The sequence below is a fragment of the Danio rerio genome, chromosome 12 (assembly GCF_049306965.1).
Source record: "Danio rerio strain Tuebingen ecotype United States chromosome 12, GRCz12tu, whole genome shotgun sequence".
Classification (NCBI taxonomy): Eukaryota; Metazoa; Chordata; class Actinopteri; order Cypriniformes; family Danionidae; genus Danio; species Danio rerio.
The window spans coordinates 34,069,593-34,092,758 of record NC_133187.1 but is presented as its reverse complement, the minus strand read 5'-3'; the positions used below and the strand labels follow the sequence as shown (position 1 = coordinate 34,092,758).

At 31.4% G+C, this 23,166-nt stretch overlaps 2 protein-coding genes and 1 long non-coding RNA gene across 5 annotated transcripts in view; 2 read left to right on the top strand and 1 right to left on the bottom strand.

Annotated features, from left to right (window-relative positions):
- ankfn1a (ankyrin repeat and fibronectin type III domain containing 1a) overlaps positions 1-5,265 on the bottom strand; it is a 184,338-nt gene extending 179,073 nt beyond the window's left edge. Inside the window, exons 1-4 of one of the 2 annotated variants that reach the window (XM_073918608.1) lie at positions 5,224-5,265; positions 5,040-5,121; positions 1,460-1,584; positions 1,075-1,227 (exon numbers count right to left, since the gene is read on the bottom strand). In XM_073918608.1, the coding sequence (XP_073774709.1) occupies positions 1,075-1,227; positions 1,460-1,584; positions 5,040-5,121; positions 5,224-5,246 (383 nt within the window). In that variant the 5' untranslated portion in view covers positions 5,247-5,265. Of the gene's footprint in view, positions 1-1,074; positions 1,228-1,459; positions 1,585-5,039 lie in introns of both variants that reach the window. The other variant, XM_073918607.1, reaches the window with a different exon arrangement.
- Positions 5,266-8,589: 3,324 nt separating this feature from the next.
- tmem100b (transmembrane protein 100b) lies at positions 8,590-11,263 on the top strand. Its single transcript, XR_663093.4, has 2 exons — positions 8,590-8,644; positions 10,784-11,263. It is a non-coding gene; the product is annotated as a transmembrane protein 100b (long non-coding RNA).
- A 2,839-nt stretch (positions 11,264-14,102) lies between these two features.
- Positions 14,103-18,092, top strand: si:ch73-256g18.2. Of its 2 annotated transcripts, none has more exons than XM_021480369.2 (2): positions 14,103-14,609; positions 17,715-18,092. In XM_021480369.2, the coding sequence occupies exon 1, from the start codon at positions 14,194-14,196 to the stop codon at positions 14,500-14,502; it is 309 nt and encodes a 102-aa protein (XP_021336044.1). In that variant the 5' UTR covers positions 14,103-14,193; the 3' UTR covers positions 14,503-14,609; positions 17,715-18,092. The 2 variants fall into 2 exon arrangements, with proteins under 2 accessions (XP_021336044.1, XP_068080889.1); XM_068224788.2 differs by lacking the exon at positions 17,715-18,092 and adding an exon at positions 15,749-16,489.
- Positions 18,093-23,166: the final 5,074 nt, after the last annotated feature.

Sequence of the window (23,166 nt, the reverse complement as noted above, 5' to 3'; positions counted from 1 at the left end):
ATATATATGCAGTTGAAGTCAGAATTATTAGCCCCCTAAATTAATAGCCCCCCCCCCCCCCACCACATTTCTATAGTTTTAATAACTCATTTCTAATAACTGAGATATTTTATCTTTTATATTTTTATTTTATATATTTTATCTTTGTCTTGATGACAGTAAATAATATTTGACTAAATATTTTTCAAGATACTAGTATTTAGCTTAACGTGACATAAAGGCTTAAGTAGGTTAATTAGTTTAACTAAGGAGGTTAGGGTAATAAGGCAAGTTATTGCATAATCATGGTTTGTTCTGTAGACAATCTAATAAAATATAGTGTAAAGCGGCTAATAATTTTGACCTTAAAATGTTTTTTAAAAAATTTAAAACTGCTTTTATTCTAGCCAAAATAAAACAAATAAGACTTTCTCCAGAAGAAAAAAATATTATCAGACATACTGTGAAAGTCTGTTAAATATCATTTGGAAAATATTTAATTTAAAACAATTCAAATGGGGGCTAATAATTTTGACTTCAACTGTGTGTGTGTGTGTGTGTGTGTGTGTGTGTGTGTGTGTGTGTGTGTGTGTGTGTGTGTGTGTGTGTGTGTGTGTGTGTGTGTGTGTGTGTGTGTGTGTGTGTGTGTTTTTGCATCTGAACTATTTATTTGTAATATAAATAATGGTTTTTGGTTCATAAAATTATTTTGACCAATAAAATATACTGCTCAAAAAAGTAATAGAAAACTTTGAGTTACCAAAAATATACCCATGCAACATAAGACTTGTTTTGTGGTCCCGACTCACAAACAAAATACATCTATCTTGCAAAATGTGCAGGTAACTATTTATTTTGAATTGAACATTGCTTACAGCTATCAAATAATTAAACTGAAGATTTTTTTGTCATGTTTGTACAATCAAGTTAGTCACTGTGTGCCAAGCTAACAGCTTAAACAAACATGCGTTAGATTCCTGGTTGAATATGAAAATTACCCTAAGCTGAAACCCCTACTTTAAAAAGCCATCCGACTGGTTTCTAACAAAGAAACATGAACAACTCTGACTCAGAATTCTCTCACAAACACATTACCTGGATTCTCTGTCTGTGTCGGCAGTGCCGTTCTCATGGGATGGTGGTGGCAGGGAGCAAACTGAATCCCTGCTTCTGGGTAACAAAGTCGATGGCATACAGAGCCACGTCTCCAGATCCGAGAATTTGGAGTAGCTTAGCATCTCTAAAACACTGAAATGCAAGAGTAAAATAAGACATATAATTTAAGTTTTGTTAACTTAAACTATTAAACTGATAAGTTAAGAGAATACAGTAACACATGGTGTTTAACATTTTATTCATTCAGTTCTTTTTTTTTTTTTTTTTTTTAGATGCTTCAAAATTTCTAGACATTCACATAATATAGAATACACAGTGATATATAGTATATTTAATTTACACACATATATTAAATTTACAGTACCTGTCGTCTCCCATTCCAGGGATTTCATATTTCTCATTAGCTGTGTGGCAGACACATGGTGTTTGTGATTCCTGTGGAGCCAACAGGCAAGTTTTCTCGGCCTCATAAGACATCTTGAGCCATTTCTGAGTGTATATGAGGGAAAAATACAAGCTGTTAATGTATGCTGATCATGGCAGGTTTTTTTCTACAGTCATTAATGAAGCCAAATTTCACAGCCAATTATCTGCAGGGCTAATGTTTTAGACCTGAGGTCATTTCTCGGCGCAGGTTCCTGCTGGTGGTGCCAAACAGACGTTGGCAAACAAAGTCTGCACACATTATTAATGCATACACAGTACATAAAACATCTGGCTGACATCTCTCAGCAGCCTGCACCAACGGGGAAATAGAGATTTGGGCACGTTATATGATGGCGGTGAGCTGACTTACAGGCAAATTTTACCACTTGTTTGGCCTAATGGTCCTGCAAAATTAATATTTTTGAATATTATGATATAAAATATGAAAACTATGTTTAAAAAATAGAATTTAAACAATGAAAACAATCAAGTTAAATGTTGTTCAGTGCAGCATTTCATTAACTTAGATCTATAGCAACATTAGACTCTGATACCCTACATTAGAGCTAAGCTTTAGACAGTTTCACTGGCCAACACGATGGTCTTGATATTTTAATGTTTCACTGTTTATATTTTAGAAACCTAAAAATGAACATTGGCCATTTATTTACTTCTTTATTTTTTACATTTAGAAATTTTACATTGAAAATGAGCTTACATGCAGTGTGTAACAAAGCTCTAAGTGAATGAAAACATTCAGCTGAGGTTTAAATCTGAAAGTGCACCGTGATTAAAACTATTGAGTCTTTAACTAAATAGTCGACTCAGAGTCCAATAAATGAGTTGTATGGGGTTCAGATCTTTTGCTTGAACATGTCAACGTTGATATGGTACATCATCAAATACGAGAAGCCGGTTCCGGTAAAACATAAACGTGCCTTTCCCTTCAGACACTAGCGGTGCGCAGGGGATAACAGGACTGGTCATGACACGAAGATGATGAGCACTGACAGATGCAGAGAATAAAGGGTTAAAGTTCATTTTCACAACAATACCACAGTAAAGCGGGCGACGCGTGGCGCAGTGGGTAGCACGTTCGCCACACAGCAAGGTCGCTGGGTCGCTGGTTCGATCTCTGGCTCAGTTGGTGTTTCTGTGTGGAGTTTGGAGTGTGTGTGTGTATGGTTCCCAGAGATAGGTACGGCTGGAAGGGCATCCACTGTGTAAAAACTTGCTGGATAAGTTGGTGGTTCATTCCACTGTGGCGACCCCGGATTAATAAAGGGACTAAGCCGACAAGAAAATGAAATGAAATGAATGACCACAGTAAAGCCAACCTAGTGCTGTGTTATTTTTCGGATTTTTGATACAATAACCTACACTGCAATGTGGGATTTGTCGTCTGTTTGCTAGTAAAGGAAGGAGCAGCAGAGACTGTTGTGTATAGGACTTTGACAGGAACTTTGCAGTAACCGTTACATTCCATATGGACCAATTTCTTCTTCCTCCGGATCATAAGATGTAAGTATAATTAAAATTGTTGCCTCGTTTTCTGTACACTGTAAAAAAAAGCCTTAAGTGTATGTTTTTTTCGGGAGCAGGTTAACAGATGTTAAATTACAGAAATTCAAATTTGAGGAAATTTTTATAATTTTACATCCGTTATTGTACTGTAAATTTCTGTAATTTAACATCTGTTATTTTACTGTAAATTTCTGTAATTTACAGCTGTTTACTTTTTATTTTCGGCACCCCAGCTGCCAGAGCAAAATTCAATTCAATTCAATTCAATCAGTATTTATTTTACAGTGCAGTTTGCAAAGTTTATATCTGTGGCTCCTTATGATGCATTCAGATCATGTGATGCCAAACGATCAATCAGTGCAACAAACTTTAATCCACAGACTTGAAACTAACTCACATGTGAGCTGATTCTGTTTATTTAGAATGTAGAGGGAGAACGTATATCTCTTAAATCAAAATGGAACGTATTTGCACTAATTGTGAAAGCTGCAACATAAGAAAATTGTAAACAAACAGCCCATCTAACATCTGTGTTTGTACCGAACAAATGTCATTATATGACAGGAAACTGAAGCTTCAAACTCTTAAGCACTCAAGACCATTTGCTGAGCCTGTGGATTCAATTTAATAACGTTCAGGTTCGTTTCAAAACACGTAATTGTTTCGCCAGAAATCACAGGTATTAATTTTTGTTATGCATGTATATGTTTTTTGAATTCTCAAACTGCCAATAGCCCTTAAAGTTGCAGTTTATGACATACCAAAGACCACAGTTACAGCTAAAAAAAAATTAGAATTCCAATGTACAAAAGTCACCTATATTAGAGCACATTAAAAATTATACTTTAAAATTTTGGATGAACCATCTCTTTAATGGCAGGCAGTGGTGTAAAGTAACAAAGTACAAATACTCAAACTACTGTAATTGAGGAGTTTATTTTAGAAATTGTAATTTACTAAGTAGTTTTTAAAATGTGTACTTTTACTTTACCTTGAGTACATTTTTAGTGGAGTGTCCGTACTTTTACTCCACTATTTCCTTCCACCTGCAGTCACTATTTTATTATTTCCTGTCTAATGTTATGGGGATTAGAAAAATCAATCCTGCTATTCCTGTCCAATCAAATCGCACATAGAAATAATATCCCTTTAGAAACTAAATCTACACAACAGAAAGTAAATTGCATCACACTGAACTATACCTAAAGACATGCAGCAAACTGTTAGGAACCATTAAAAGTGTCCAAAAAGATAGCTTACACACAGTGACCCAGAGACTGTTTAGACTAAATGCCATTGATGAGAAGATGATGGATGTTTACTGTATAATGACCAAAACAGCATTAAACAATAACTACTGTAAATGCACTACAGAGTGTTACAGTACGTTCACACACACACACACACATACACACACGCGTACAACTACATGTAAACGCATCAACCTTTCCAGCATAATATTCACTACTCTTACTTTTAAAGGGTCTACTTTTTACTCATACTTAAGAGTAATATTTACACCAGATACTTTACTTGCACTACATTTTTTTGGCAAGAAGTACTCTTTCCACCACTGATGGCAGGTTCCATGGTCCAAGAGTATTTCCTGGAAGTCAAGCATTTTGAAATGAGTAAATGTCTTTGATCACTATTTTTTACCTAGTTCTTAATGTATATGTGCTATAGGCTAACTGTTCTATAATGGTAAACAGTCGCTCATGATCACAAGGCTTCAAACGAATGTACTTTACAGTAACAGAGGTGCTTGTGGTCCCGAAATGTTTCCGAAATGCTTTAACATCTTCTTACAGTTTCCCCATCATCACCACACTGTTTATATCACACATGCATCCATCTTTAATTAGTCCTCTTCCTTTCATAAAACAGCCCACCTTCACTCAAAACACTCCCGTTGCGAGGCACGCTACAAAGTTTGAACGCGTCAGAAAGCTTCAATGTACACAAACACTCGTTTGGAAAAGCATACTTTGTACCTCTTTGTTCTCCGGTTCTGGACTCATGGAACCGCGGCGGATCCTCAGAACATCTGCATCCTCTTCCCGTAAAAACCTGAAACTGGACTCAAAACTTCCCGTTACGTGTCTTCCACTTCGGCGTGGTGAAAACTTCTGCGACAGCATGTGGGAAGAAAGAGCTAAATATTTCTGTCAAACTCACCAAATGTGATCGCTGTTCGCCATCAGGAAGTAAATGAACCCTGTCATCTGCTCCAATGATCCTCACTTTTCATCTCTGTTCAATAGCTCCCGCTTGTAATGTTTTTTGAAAGCATGGGTTTTGCTAACGCGTTTATAAACGTTAAAAAGTGGATTTTCTTTTGAAACCCGTCCTGTGCTGATTTATTGGTGCATGTCTGCGGAAGATAAGACAGGAAATATTTATGTAGTTATCCAGGAAAATGAGGCACTGCAATTATCTCGCATAAACAGTTCTTCATCTTCATGTTGATGTAACCAAAGAAGAACATCTCAGGCATTTCCACCAGACTGCATTATGACTAGTCTCTCGGTAACAGAACTGTGCAATTTGAGCTAAAAACATGCATGGTCTTGGAATGTGACTGGTTTTTATTAAAATGAATGAATAGTGAAACAGCATGCTACAGCCTACAATTTGAATGTAAAACGTATAAGTTAGAACATTATTACTTAATGAAAAACTATATATGAATTATGCCTAATGAAATAAAGGCTTTTTTATCATGATATATCAAAAAAAAATTAAAAATTTGGGATATTTAATTATTGTATTTTCTTTATTTATCACAACTTGAATTTTATTGCTTAAATATTTATGCAAGAAGATTCATTCTTGTGTTTTATTTGATTGTATTTTATTTGCATATTTATTAACTGATATTTAAAATCATAAAACTTATATTTAGGCTCACTACATCAACCTGATTACATTTGGTAAAGTGTTGTAAAATGTGTTTCATCATATAAGGCTAGTAGCCAGGGGGGTTCGGGTGGTTCAAAAGACAAATTCCACCACCAAAAGGTCCAGAAAATCCCCCTTTATAGACCCATTTATTCAATTTTGGACTGCTATGCTATTATAAATTGTGAAAATTATTGATAGAAGAAATAAATAATAATTCAAGTAGTAAATAATTAGTAGTCAAATTCTGACTAAGAAAAGTTGAATGACCAGGCCAGTTTGTTATAATAAACTACATTTTTACCATTTTTTAAATGATTGATGATAATACATTTGTATTCAAAAATAAGTATTTTTTTCATATTTATTTATTCATTTTTTTAAATATTAATCTCATTCATTCATTTTCTTGTCAGCTTATTCCCTATATTAATCCAGGGTCGCCACAGCGGAATGAACCGCCAACTTAGCCAGCATGTTTTTACACAGCAGATGCCCTTCCAGCCGTAATCCATCTCTGGGAAACATCCACACACACACACACACACACACACAATGGACAATTTAGCCTACCCAATTCACCTGTACCGCATGTCTTTGGACTGGGAAACCGGAGCACCCGGAGGATACCCAAGGGAACACAGGGAGAACATGCAAACTCCACACAGAAACACCAATTGAGCTGAGGTTAGAACCAGCGACCTTCTTGCTGTGGGGCGACAGAACTACCTACTGCGCCACTGCATCGCCTAATATTAATCTCATAACAATATTTATGAAACTGGTTTAACTTACAGTTTATATCTAAATTTGTAAATAAATACTTAGTAAAATAGCATGGTAAGCACTGACAAACTTGTAGGAAATATTTTTGGTGCACCAAAAAAAAGTGTGGTTATGATCACCATTCGACAAGCTGATCCAGAAAAGATTAGTTCTTAAAATGTCACTAAAATGCAAAATTTAATAGAAAATGAGGTGAATAACTGCAAAAAGGTCCACCCATTTCAATAGGTTGGTTTTGAGCCTGCATATTAATAATCAAAATATTAAATTATAAAATAGAATTGTATTTTAATTTATTTTATTTAAATACATAATATATCAATAAAAATAAAAACGTAGAAGTAAATAATGTACATCAAACATGAAATACATATAATAATTAATAAAATAAATAATTAATTAAAAATATATAAACATAATGCTTGTGTATCCATCACTTTTGATTCAGTTCAGTTAAATGTTTCTAAATAATTGTTTAATCATGTGGTCTTAATTGAATTTAGAATTAGCTTAATGTGATAAGTGGGTTTCCCACAAGTCAGCATGATATAAACCTTAGCAAGTTGACAAGTAATGCTATTTTCCAACACATTAGAACTCTAATTAAAATTAAAATCATGAGATGAAATAGATATGATCTTTTATTAAAGTGGTCATGTTACATAATGAAGCATTTATATTATACCAAGTAATGTTTTTACAACACATTCAGAAATTAATTAGACCTACTCACTCCCTGTGGATACAACTGTTTCCCTGCTAGTCACTAAAAATACCACCGGAGGGAGCTTTAACCCAGACTTATTTTTATCGACTGTACGGCAAGCCATTTAACATTTAATATAGTAGGTACCTATTTTCATGCTATAGCTAGCCTGCATATTTATTTATTTATTTATTTATTTATTTTAAATATTATATGTTTCATTGTGTAGTTGAACTACTAGGGCTACTAGAGAAACTGGATGAATATTAGAGCTGTGGCAAAGGAATATCGTTCAAGAAATCAGTTCTGCAATGATTCTGAGATTTAAAAAATGCTATATATATATATATATATATATATATATATATATATATATATATATATATATATATATATATATATATATATATATATTTTTTTTTTTTTTTTTTTTTTTTTTTTTTTTTTTTTAAATGCTAAGACAGTATCTGCAACTTATGGCTAATTTTTAAAAGTCATCTGGAATATTTTAACATCTGCCATTTGGAATATTCTATTGCAATGCGCATTTTTCTCAGCCTCTTTTTTATGTTAAGCAATTTTAAAAGTGATGAAAATAACATATTCTTTGCCATAAAAGTGAAATTTCTGAATCAAGGCAGGAGCCTGAAATGCTAAAAGAAAATTATCGATGGCACTTCGGGGTTTTTGCATCTGAACTCTTCAAGTGTAAATTAAATGTTTATCCGGCTTGCCATATTGACCGAACGCTCTCCTGACGTGAAAACAGCAATATTTTTATCATAGATGATTGTTTTCAGAGTAATGAGAGATTGAGTAAGCCAATAAAAACTTCATCATACACATATCCGGTCACTCTTAGACACAGTAATGCAGAAGATAGTGCGCCCAGCGCAGCAGCACTAGTGGTGGGAGAGAGATGAAAGAGGCAGAGGCTGAACATCTGTCTGTAATTGACGGGAATTTGGGAGTGTGTGGCCTAGCAGCTGCGCCGCAGAGCTTTGTTTTTGTTCCTCGGATACCGAGGCACCCCGGTGACCCACAAACTAACCCGCTGGTGGGACAATCCTGCGCCTGGCCAATGAATACGTGCAGTCGGTGTGTAGAGGGTTAAATATTAAGATAGAAAGATGAACAAATTGAGATACTTCATTTCTATTTGGTTACCATTCCAGGGCACATATGGTTCGTCTCTGCAGAAATATGGTAAGTTTCTAGTTTAGTGTTCAAGCTTTTTCTTTTCTTTTTTCTTTACTAACATGGCTGCAGTTAACCATTTTTCACTTTTAAAAAAAGTTAGCTCTTTTGTAAATCGATTAAATTGCTTAAAATATTTTGATATTTAACTATTAGATTAAAGTATTTAAAATGGATGTCTCTACATGTTCACATTGTAACAAAAAATGTTACAAGAATCAGTTTGTTGTTTCAATTTGGAGTATCTGTTTCACTAAATTACGATAGATTTCCAGAAGGTATTTAAAACATGTTTATATTTCCCTTAAAATCCAAATTTTCTATGATATTTGACTTCTGTTTTATGCAGTCTATATTTATAATGACATAACATAGATTTTAATGTTCTTTTAGTTGGCACTGAGTCAGTAAATCTTTAATGGTGATATTAAATTATGTTATATGATTATTAATGTAAGTTATATCCTATCAAATGCCATACTGTACAAATTGTGTCTACTGTTTAGTGCATTAAGAAACAATGTACACATTTGTTATATGTAAATGTGTTAGTTCATGTAAGCTTTATTTTATTCTATATCTGGGGTTTCTGTTTTATATTCATTCATTCAATCATTTTCTTTTAGGCTTAGTCCCTTTATTAATCCAGGGTCGCCACTGTGGAATGAACCGCCAACTTATCCAGCACATGTTTTATGCTGGAATGCCCTTCCAGCTGCAACCAGTCTTTGGGAAAATTTCCGTTGTAGATATCTGTTTTTATTCATTCATTTCCTTTTTGGCTAAGTCCCTTTATTAATCGGCGGTCACCACAGCGGAATGAACCGCCAACTTATCCAGCATATGTTTTATGCAGCGGATGCCCTTCCAGCTGCAACCCATCACTGAGAAAATCTGTTTTTGAACTCATTCATATTTAAATAATCCATAAACTGTAAAACAGCCTAATATATACAGTAATAGTGCATATTAAATATAAAATGTAATTTATTTGTGTAATGTTACTTTATTCTAATAGGCTCATTTGATGCTTGTATAGAATGTTTTATAGATATTACCATATTGAAAGCAAGCTAAATTTTCCGTAGTGTATGTGTGTAAATGAGAGTGCATGGGTGTTTCCCAATGATGGACAGCAGCTGAATGGGAATCCCCTGCATAAAACATATGCTGGATAAATTGGCGGTTCATTCCACGGTGGCGACCCCTGATTAACCAAGGGACTAAGCCGAAAAGAATATGAGTGAATGAATATATTGAAAGCAGTTGTGCTGCTAACTCATATTTATTTTTATTTTATTTTTGGAGTCATGCATTTGGTCAGGATTAATTTACTAAAAAAAAGTTTTAAATACTGTTCGAAAAGCTCTGTATTGACTTTAGTGATGTAACTTACTGTTTAAAATTACTTTTTAAATACTTTTTTTTAAATAAGAAGATTTTATGTCAGAATATTATTTTTAATAAACAAATTTTAAAAAGACTGATGTTTTATGTTTTCATAATTGCTTGTTCTAATTCCATTATTCATAACTACATATTAATATATTATCATAGAGAGACAACAAAGAAAGAAACAAAATGTAGCCTATAACAAAGATTAAATTATTAGTTACAATAAATTATACTGACTATTTTGATTGCATGTTTAGAAAAATAAAAACAAATACTAACCAAATGGATGACATGGTGGCACAGTGGGTAGCACGATTGCCTCACAGCAAGAAGGTCGCTGGTTCGAGCCCCGGCTGGAAAAGCTGGCATTACTATGTGAAGTTTGCATGTTCTTCTCCTGTTGGCGTGGGTTTCCTCTGGGTGCTCTGGTTTACCCCCACAGTCCAAAGAAATGTGCTATGGTGAATTGAATAAACTAAATTGCCCGTATTGTTTGTGTGTACAAAATGGTGTGTACTGTATGTATGAGTGAGTAATGGTTTGTTTCCCAGTACTGGGTTGCTGCATGGAAAGGCATCTGCTGCATAAAACATGCTGGATAAGTTGGTGGTTCATTCTGCTGTGGTGACCCTTGATGAATAAAAGCTGAAAGAAAATGAATGAATGAATGAATGGCTAACCAAATGGCTAAGATTTCAAAAAAGCAAGCAAATCATAATTTTCCTATAAATATATATGTATTTTGTATCACAGAAATGCTACTATGATCACCATCAGTCTCTTCATCATCGGCATCATCAATAAAGAGCAGCAGTGAACTGAACTGAACCATGAGCTCTGATCCTCCTGCATTGAAGCCTAATGCCGCAGATCTGAGCACAGCCACTGGAGGAGCGGAGGACTCGTGTTCTTGCTGTACTTTTCCCTTTGCTGTGGTTCTGCTGATCATCGGTGTCACAGTCACTGCTGTGGCCTACAGTTTCAACAGCCATGGCTCCATCATCTCCATTCTGGGGCTCCTGCTGCTCAGCGGTGGGCTCTTGCTTCTGGCATTCAGTGCAGCCTGCAGAAGATGCAGAAAGAGGAGAGAAATGGACAGATCATGGGATAGTCAGACTGACCTGGTGGAGAGCTGGAGGAACAGCTTTGATTGAAAGGTTTTGCATTTGACTTTGTGTTTATATGAATTAATTTGTCAATTAGTAACATCAAATAAAAATGCGTTTTGAAGGATTCTGACTGAAATAATTTGTAAAAATGCTATTAGAGTGCTTAACATGAGTTAACCCCTCACAAACTCTCATTCAAATTAATAGTTTCTATAGTATACTTTACAATTTTATAATTGTGCATACAGTTGAAGTCAGAATTATTAGCCCCTCTTTGAATTTGTTTTGTTTTTTAAATATTTCATAAATGATGTTTAACAGAGAAAGGAAATTTTCACAGAATGTCTGATAATATTTTTTCTCCCAGAGAAAGTCTTATTTGTTTTATTTCGACAATAATAAGTTCAGTTTTGATTTTTTTAATACTATTTTAAGGTCAAAATTATTAACTCATTTAAGCTATATTTTTTCGATAGTCTACAGAACAAACCATCGTTATACAATAAGTTATTACTTATTATACAATAGCCTAATTACACTAGTTACACTACCTAGTGCACCTAATTACCCTAGTTAAGCTGTATAGAAGTGTCTTGAAACATATGTAGTCAAATATTATGTACTGACATCATGGCAAAGATAAAATAAATCAGTTATTAAAAGATAATTTAGGAAATATTTAAAAAATATAATAAAATTCAAAGGGGGGCTAATAATTCTGATTTCAAATATATACATTTTGTTTTTGATGTAGTTAGTGTGTAAAATTAAATTTCAAAGGAAGTGACATATTTTAATAATGTGCAATTCATCCTAAAACTATTTGATATTTATTCCCACATTCACTCAATGCAAAGTTGTGAATTAGATGCAATATGGTTTTTGTTTAAAGATAATACAAGTCATGACTGTTTTACAAAATGATCATTACTTCCAAATTGTAAAAATAATTTAAATGCATTTTGTATATTTAAAAAAAACTTTTCATTTAGCAATTAGATCCAGAATCAGACCAATTCAGAGCTCAGATTCCCAAATCTATTCAATTTCATAATATTCACCTGACACACTTTGAGCTCAAACATCTGTTTTGAACTGAACTTTTGGTGACTCCAGATCACCTGCCTAAAGGCCAGAGCAGAACATTTTAGATTGAGATTTGGGACAGATTTGTGGTGTGTTGTGTATGGACTGAATGTCCAAACTTCCGTCCTTTTTTAGTTCATCTGGTTCCTTCACACTGTAATCCTGGTCAAACTGTAACATTTTAGCCAGGTGGTGTGTGTGGAAGTGTAACAGATGCTGATGGAGTGAGATTAAAAGAAGAAAAGTACTCTGTTCTTCTCATCCATTAACATCATCCAATTATTTGCCCTAGTTTGTGTTTTTTTTTTTTTTTTCCAAGATTTCCTACAGCTAACATTATTGCAGTGTACACTGAACAAAGACAGGGTTTTCAAACACCATTAGCTTATATTTTTTATATTCATTCATTCAAAAATGTATTAATTTATTTATTTATTAGTGGCTATACAACATGTTTACCATAATTGACAGAACAATAATAGTACCAAAAATATATATTTTTAAAAACTGGTCAGGCTATTTTAGAGCATGTAAAAATCATTTAGTGATATTTTGCCATATTAAAGCAAGCATTTCAAAATCACCCATTTGCCAGAATGACACTTTTTATTATCTAAAATCCCAAAAATATTTTTGACCACTTTTTTGATATTTTAATGTGTACAGACCCAAATAGGTAAGTTGATTATTATTTTTCATGACTACTTCTGTTACACTAAATGATGATAGAAAAATATTCTATTTTCCTGAAGGTATTTGAAACACTTTTATGTTTACATTTCCAAAATAACTTTAAAATCTAAATTGTAAATAATATGTGGCTTCTATTTTATGCAGTCCGTTTATGACTTAACATAGATTTTCATATTTTTTTCAGTATGTCTTTAATTATGTCTTTAAAATGAAAAGTAATTAATTTTCCTTCGGCTTGGTCCCTTTATTCATCAGTGGTCACCACAGCGGAATCAACCGCCAACTTATCCAGCATGTTTTACACCCTTTCCACACTCTCGGAAATAAAGGTACATGAGCTGTCACTGGTGGTACCTTTTCAAAAGGTACAAATTGGTACATAAAAGGTCCATATTAATATAGGTGAACATAGTACCTAAAAAGTACAAAAGTGTTTCTCTTAAAATTTTTAGGTACTAATATATAATTTTGAGGAACCAATATGGACCCTTTAAAGTACAAATGTGTACCTTTTGAAAATGTACCACCCTAGGGACAGTTTGTGTATCTTTATTGAACAGTAATGGTGATTTTTATTTATTTGTTATTATTATTATTATTATTATTATTATTATCACTCATTTATTTTATTTTTGGCCAAGTCGTTTATCAATCTGGGGTTGCCACAGCGGAATGAACCGCCAACTTATCCTGCATATGTTTTACACAGCGGATGCCCTTCCAGCTGCAACCCAGTTCGGAATAAACAGTAATGATGATTTTTATTTAAAATTATTATTATTATTTTGTAAAATTTATTAAACTAATGTTATCCACAAAAAGGTGAATGAAAAAAAATATGTTCCCAAAATACCCCTCACAAATCTACTTTTTGGCTTGCCTGTTATGTCACGGTCCATTTAGGTATAATGACATAACTAAAAGTCGTTCATTACACAATACTTAGTGAAATCCCACACTGACGTGCAATAAAAGCACACGAGGAGGGCCATGCCAAAATATGTACTCCACCCTTTCACCGCTTCTATAATTTACCCAAATCCATCCATCCATCCTGCAATGTGCAGCTGGCAAAATTAAAATGGCAGCTTAAGCTATTAAAGTGAGCAGCTTTTAATCATTGGCCGCAGGAATCCAAGGTTGGAAGGGGAGGGATTAAAGTCTTTGAACGGCAGATCCACATCACATCTCCACATCTCTGATCCCCGGACAGGGCCCTTCGCCGATGGTGCCCAGATTTCGGCCGGAGCGCGGATTCAGGGATGCGGCGTCGCCATGGGTCTCATGGAGTTTTACTCGGAGATTGATCCAGTCACACTAAACCTCATCATCCTCATAGCCAGCTACGTGATTTTACTTCTGGTCTTTCTCATCTCGTGCATCTTGTACGACTGCCGAGGTAAAGACCCGACGAAAGAGGATGTTTCTGAGCCTCCAGCCCCGCAGCAGCAATCGCCCATCCGGCTGGTGGTGATGCAGAACTCGCCCGCTTCCTCCCGGTTCAACGAACAGAACAACACCACCGCGTCCAACTTCGCGCCGCTTACGCCGGACATGCGCGAGAAGAGGAGCACTCTGGTCTGACAAACACACACACACATACTGATGAAAGACTTTTAACTTTTAGACACTTATTCAGGTTTCTACAAGTTGATGAAGCTGAAATTTGAATCTAATTGGAGCTAAAACAGGTAAGATAGGCTACACAAACCCTGACCCTCAACATTTGACCCATTTAATACTTTGGGCTAAATTGTTGTGTCTACCATTCAACTGAAGCAGTACAATGTACAATTTCCACACTATTAATAACGAGACACTATGTTGCTATTATTATTATTATTATTATTATTATTATTGATATAGCCTAATAATAATATAGCAATAATAATAATAGTTGTTTTTAATGTTCATTAATAAATCGTTATCAAATTCACTCTAAAATATTTGTTAATATATCATTTAGATTAATCTAAAATTTTATTAACTTATTATTAAAATTAATTAATAGAAATTAATGAGTGCTTTAAAGTATTCTTTATGTTAAAAATTCATATTTACAAGAAAATTAAGAACTGGAACTTACCATCATCATCATGATCATCATCATTATCATCACCCTCGTCAACATTGCTTATTAATATTATCATTTTTTATTAACCATATATTCTTTTTATAAAAACATGTAAAACTGTAAAAATTGCACTTTAAAAACATTTTTATTTATTCACAAATTTTTAAAAAAGAGGGAAATTATAAATAAAGCCAACTGTGACCTTTTAGCCTTTACTTCTAAATATTTAAATGTAGTTACCTGGTTGCATTTTATTATTATTATTATTATTATTATTATTATTATTATTATTATTATTATTATTATTATTATTATTATTATAACCAGATAACCTCAGATAATGTCCTGCACTGTAAAGTAATTGTAATAAAACAAATATAAAACATTTCAGCTTTTTAAAAACTTATTCAGAGTGTTGTTTATTTATTTTTTTCTACTATTTGTGAAAATCAGCAGCAAATACTGGATCTAAATCATTTTTACACATACACCAATGTTTTCAGCAAAGCAGGCAGGCAAAATCAAAATCAAATAAAGTTAAAATCAATGTGCAACGCACAGCATTTACAACTCATTCATTAATCCTTCAGTTCTTGAATAACAGATTTAAAATGTTTCAGAGACACCAGATGCTTTTATGCATTTCATTAATAAGGATTTAAAACACTCTGAGTATTTGTGCAGACAAATTTCTTTTCCCAGTGTCTGGGAAAAAAAGAGCATGATGAATTCTTCAGAATTTATGTCCATTAACAGGAAGAAGGCATTTGGCGGTACAGGGATTAACTTCAGCAACATCAAGTGTCTGTACTATTGCGTCATCATCTGCATCATCATCATCATCATCATCATCATCACCATCATCATCATTCGAGTCAACATACAAACAAAAATGGCTGGAGCTAATGTATTGTTTTGTGCACTTCAGTGTTTTTTTTATCCAGATAAGATGCTTATCTAAATATGATATTGTCTACAGTTGAGCTGAAGATACTTAAATAGTGAAAATCAAAAATAAGGACGATTTTGTCATGGATGCAACTTGCATCTGTTCTTCTTTGGCTGCTTCAGCTTTAGTTCATGGTGTGATTCTACAATCAGGACTATCTAAACTGTATTAAAATGTACCAAACTCACATTATTTACTATTTTGTGTAACAAATTACACAAACACATCAATTATAAGGGCAAACAAATCACAGCTCAGACAGATTTTTTTTAAGTGGCAAAGCAAAATAAACTGATGTGATTTATTTATGAATGAATGAATGAATGCAAAAATACTTAGACACAAATATACATACATAAATACATACACACCATTACCTATATGTATAATATGATGACAGATTTGTATTTATTTATTCATTCATTCATTCATTTATTGATTGATTGATTGCTTTATTGATTATTAAAAATAAAGTTATATTATCTGAGATGTTTGTTTGATATATTTTAAAAATAAATCCATTAAACAAAAACAAAGTTTAAACTACAATTTACAGTTTATTTATTTATTAATTATTTATTAATTCTTTCACTCCTTTATTCCTTTTTTTATTCTTTCTTTTTTTATTCATTCATCCAATCACTCATTCATTCATTCATTCATTCATTTATTTATTTATTTATGAAAAGTTAAAATATATGAAAATGGGTAATAATAATTTTGCCAAAATTATCATCTGTACAATTTGCAAATATGATTATTAAACAGAAAGTAAATATTATTATTTTTTATCATTATTGTTCATTAATTTAAAAAACATCCATTCTGTAGTTGATTATCTCATTGACATTAAATAATATTTACTAATACTGACACTGATACTTAATAACCATTTAAATTAAAAGTTTATGTTTGAAAACAATAAATGAACTAATATATATATATATATATATATATATATATATATATATATATAATTTATTTTATTTTTATTCATTTATTTATTCATGAAAATAAAGTTAAAACATATGACCCATTTAATAATTTAGACAAAATAAACAATTGTACAATTTGCACATAAGATTAATAGCAGAAAAGTATAAACGTAACTAATATTTATCATTAATTTTCATTAATAAAAAACATAAATTTATTGGTTCATCATATCATTCACAATAAATATTTACCAATACTAACACAAATAGTTAATAATCATTTAAAACTTTAAAAAAAAGTTAATTAAGAATTTTTTTGACTTATGTACTTTGTTTACGAACTTTTATGTGCTTATAATACATATCTTGAACATTCTAAGCTGTTTATGTGATAATAAATTTTTATAAATTGATAATAAATAAAAAAAATAACCATTATCTATTATTAAACAACCATTAAAATAACCAACACTCATACATTAAATTACCAATTCATTTGCACATAACAATTTTTGCTAACATAACAATAAAAATAAAAGTACTTCCTCTATTAAGTCTATTATAAAACTTCTATAATTAAAATAAATTTCCATATCCTTTTGAAAACACATATAAAATCCAGGAAAAAAATCCTTTTTTTATTTTTTTCTACCAGATCAAATGCTCCTCAAATGACCTTTCTTTAACCTCCACATATACGTTTTTCTATCCAGTGGTTCTCCATGAAGCACTATTGCCATCAGAATTACATAACAAGTCTCTGACATTCATTTACTCTTTTAACCAGTGGAGGCGCAGTCAATAACGCAGACTAATGTGCTCTTATCTTCTGTTTCAGAGCATCCGCCGCCATTCATTAGTTTATTGTGGACCATTTCATCATGGAAATGGAGTTGTTTTATCCTCTGGACACTGGATAGAGGCTAATGTCTGGACACGTGTACACTCACAATGATATCTGCATTGCAAACCACGTGTGATTCTGCGGATTCAGGCAAAAAATGTAGTGCATAAAACAAAGTTACTTGTTTTGAATGTGTCTGTTGTAAAACTCAAAAGTGTGTGTGTTTGTAACTGTGTAAATATATAGGTATATTATAAAAGATACATGTACAATTATTTGAAGAAAAAAAAGTTGCCTCATTGTTAAAACTATATTGGATCTTTTTCTCTATCCATGACATTTTAATTGATAAAAAAATGACTGTGGAGTGCATTTTTGTATTTGGCATGTTTTTTTAAACCGTATTTTGCATTCAAAATATATATATTTTAAAAGTAGGCTATAAGTGTACCCTCACAAACTACTTAAAATGTATTTATAAAATATAGTAATGGCAATAATTACAACTATACTTATTTATTAATTATTATTATAGCCATTTTATAGGCTATATAATATAAATAATAATATAAAAACTACCATTACTACTACTACTACTACTACTACTACTACAATATTATTATTAATAATAATAATAATAATAATAATGAGGATAACTATTACAATTATTAGCAATGTTGTAATTACTGCATCACTATAAAACCATTTGATAAGTGAAATAATAATAAACAAAACAACAATTATTATTATTATTATTATTATTATTATTATTATATAATTATTATATAACATTGTTACTATTGAAGTACACTGTATAACAATTATATCAATTAGTCATGACAACATGTTTTTATGTTCTAATTTAGTTTTATAAGTTATTCAAGTCAGTTTAACATATTATAAGTTCAATCGACTCATAAAGTTAATTTGATTCAGCTTCAAAATTTAAGGCAAGCAGGATTTTTTACAGTGTTGTAGCACTATTATTTTTTTAAATCTGTGTTATTCTATATCTGTTATTTTATAAAAGTAAAAAGCTTTTTAAAAATAATAATATTAACAGAATACAAATTTTGATGTTAATATAATTACTATATAATTTTATATTGTTATTTATATACAAATTACTTATTTTGATTACTAATTGAACAAATGAGTTCGGTTTACAGCACATTGGTGAATAAAGGCACATTTTAACTTCAGACTTATGCATTTCAATCTGTCTATCTATCCATTACTTGTCCCAACATCAGTGTAAAAAATAATATATTGAATAAGTTAAGACAACATATGTTTTAATGTTAATTCAACTTATTAAAACAAGTTAAGCTGTTTTAACTTAGTCACACGACCTGCTATTGCAACTGTGTAGATCACTTGTCCACAAGTTATTATTAAGCAAAATGAATAAATGTCTTAGAATAGTATCCGGAACAGTAACTAAATAAATTGTTTCAAAATATTTCGTGGAAGTTAATGAGTTTATTCAGTGTAATGTAAACAGCTCAATTAGATTTAATAAAAAAAAAAAAAAAAAAAAATATATATATATATATATATATATATATATATATATATATATATATATATATATATATATATATATATAAATAAATAAGACAAAAACTATATTATCTTTTACACAGTAAACAAATACTATAGTGCTTTGACCTATACTATAGTAAATTACGCGAATTAATTTCTTGTGGTAATTCTATAGTTGCTATGGAAACATGAGGACAATGTAATACTCAAAATTTAAATGTAATACCCAATACTGTTGTCTAAATCTATATTTCTTCTACATCACAGTATACTTCAGTATTTATTTAGTTAATCAGTTGTTGATAGTACAGTATTTTATACCATCCATTAACAAAGAGATGTAAATACTATACAGTTAAATACACTCTACTGTAGTATGATTCGAATAAACCAGTATTTACTATAAATGACCACAGCATTTTGCATGTAAGATAGTAACTAAAGTTCACTACAGTATACATTACAGTTTATCAGTTGTTAATAATACAGTATTTTGTAGCATTCATTAACAAAGAGTTGTAAATCCTATAATATATAACACACTTTACTATAGAATGGTTCCAAAACACTATATTACTATAATTACTACATTATTTTTTATGTGGTATGGTGAGACTTAAAATATGTGTTTACTAGTATGGTTCAAAAACACTACAGTTATTGTCATAAATTACTATAGTGTTTTTTTTATTTTCCTGTGGAATGGTCAGTCTAAAACATTATAAGTCTATACTATAATATGGTTCAAAAACACTATCGTTTTTAATATAAATTAGTATAGTATTTTTTTTTTCATGTGAGATAGTAAGACTTATAACATAGGTCTTTACTATAGTATGGTTTAAAAAACACTAGCTTTTACTATCAATTACTATAGTATTTTTTTATGTGGGATAGCAAGACATGAATTGGTCTTTACTATAGTATTAGTCAACAACATTATATATAGATTTTGCTATAAATTACTATAGTATTGTTTTTCATGTGGGATGATGAGACCTAATAAACAGTTGAAGCTATAGAATTATTAGCCCCCCTTTGAATTTTTTTCCCCTCTTTTTTACATTTTCCCCAAATATTTTCCTAAATTTATTTTCGATAGTCTACAGAACAAACCATCGTTATACAATAGCTTGCATAATTACCCTAACCCGTCTAGTTAACCTTATTAACCTAGTTAAGCCTTTAAATGTCACGTTAAGCTGTATAGAAGTGTCTTGAAAAATATCTAGTCAATTTACTGTCATCATGGCAAAGATAAAATAAACCAGTAATTAGAAATGAGTTATTAAAACTAATAAGTTTTGAAATGTGCTGTTAAACAGAAATTGAGAAAAAAATAAACATGGGGGCAAATAATTCAGTGGGGCTAATAATTCTGACTTCAACTGTACATCTTTACTACACTATGGTTCAAAAACACTGTAGTTTGGGCTATAAATTACTATAGTATTTTTTCATGTGGGATGATAACACCTAATATACTTTTTTTACTATAGCATGATTCAAAAACACAATGGATTTTGCTATAAATTGCTATAGTATTGTTTTTCATGTGAGATGGTGAGACGTCAATTTTGGGGATTTACACCTACCTAACTTTAAATAGTAACAGTTCCACACTACAGTAAGCTACACAAATCATATGTCATTGGAAAGAAGACACTTTGAGCTTTACTGAGGTAAAAGGAGAAGTTGTATGTTAAAAAATATAAAAAGTTATACATTATGTTATGTTATAGTTATGTTAAGTTATACATCTTTATTACACTATGGTTCAAAAACACTATAGTTTTTGCTATAAATTACTATAGTATTTTTTTCATGTGGGCTGATAACACTTAATATACATTTTTACTAAAGTTTGGTACACTGTAGTTTGTACTATAAATTACTATATTTTTGCTTTTCACATGAAATGATAACACTTACTGTAATATATGTTTTTACTATAGTATGGTTCAAAAACACTATCGTTTTGCTATAAATTAATTTAGGATTGTTTTTCATGTGGGATGGTAAGACTAAAATATTTAAAAAGTCTTTATAAAATTGTTCAAAAACACTATAGTTTTTACTACAATTTACTACAGTATTTTTCCATGTAGGATGGTAGACCTAAATAATTTTTTACAATACTATGATTAAAAACTATATACTTTTACCATAAATTTACACAGTATTTTTTCATGTGGGATGTTAAAAATTAAATAATATAAATATTTACTATAGTATGGTTCAAAAACACTATAGGTTTCTTATAAATTACTATAATATTTTTTTATGTGATATGGTAAGACCTAAATACTACATCTTTACTATAGTATTGTTCAAAAACACTATATTTTACTATAACATACTATAGTATTTTTTTCATGTGGGATGGTAAGACTTAATGTATGTCATACGGTTCAAAAATACTATAGCTTTACTATAAATTACTATGGTATTTTTTCATGTAAGATGGTAAGACCTAATTATATACATCATAACAATTGTATGGTTCAAAATACTATAGTTTTAATATAAATTACAATAGTATTTTTTTCATGTGGCATAATAAGGCAGCAGTATAAGTCTTTACTATAGTAGGGATTAAAAATCATTAGATTTTACTACAAATTACTATAGTATTCTTTTCATGTGGGATGGTAAGTATAGAAATATACAATTCCTTATGGTTGAACACTATAGATTTTATTATAAATTGCCATAGTATTTTTTTCATGTGAAATGGCAAAACTTATATATGATTAATAATTCGAATTATTAATATTATTAATAATAATTATAAAAACATACAGAATATGAGAAAATATTTCATCATTTGCATGACTCTGAACAGAACGTCAGTATGAAGCATGTCTCCACATCATGGTCATGTGTCTAATAGTGATGCGGGCTCTTCATTGATTGATCAGGGTCAGTTTTGAGCTGGTGGCCGAGGGTTTTAAAGGCCAGGCAAGGGGATGGGATGGAGGATGTGACCAGTGTGAAGGTCTGTAATTCCTGTTCTCTGTCAGCCTGCATGCAGACCCGGATTAATGTTACATCCCAATCTGCTCCCTCTGCATTTACAAATGGCTTTATATAACTCCTCGTCTATTTGATAAATGCCCCATAATCCCACAGGAAGTCTTGCGTGCGTGTTTGTGTGTGTGTTCTTGTTTATGTGGTTTATGAGGAGACAAAATTGTATAATGACATGGTTATGGGAATATGACATGAGTTGTACTCTATTAAGATGGTTTGTCTCCTCGTAATTCAACATGCTTAAAAATCATACCTAAGTTTTTTTGACATTTAAAATTTGCAACATGTTTCCTTTGAGGGTTGGGTTTAGGTAGAGAAGGGTAAAGTCATGTAATAGGAATTTTTACTTTATAAAGTACTTTACGCCTATGGAGAGTCCTCATACAAACTATATAAAAGTGTGTTTGTGTGTGAGAGACAGAGAGAGACAGAGAGAGAGACAGAGATTGTGTGTGTTTGTATACGTCAGAGGCTGTGTAGAGTAAAACAAAATCATTTTACGAGACAGAGAGAGAGAGAGAGAGAGAGAGAGAGAGAGAGAGAGAGAGAGGATGATGATGTTGAATGCTTGCATGTATGTTGAAGAGATGCTTCGTTTTTGTGGTCTATATTTATGATGTTAATTCTGTTTATGGCTTTCAATCATTTCATTCTGAGTTGTCATTTTAGATAGTATCGTGATTTTATTATATTTACACAAACACACATGTTAGAGAAACTCTGAAAAAATACATTGGTCAATTAAATTATATAAACATTTAACATCAGTATTTTGTACTTTTTGATAAATAAGAATTTTATTAATTATATATTTAAGGTATAAGAGTAATACATCAGGACTTTATCATTTAAATTTATAATGCTCTTT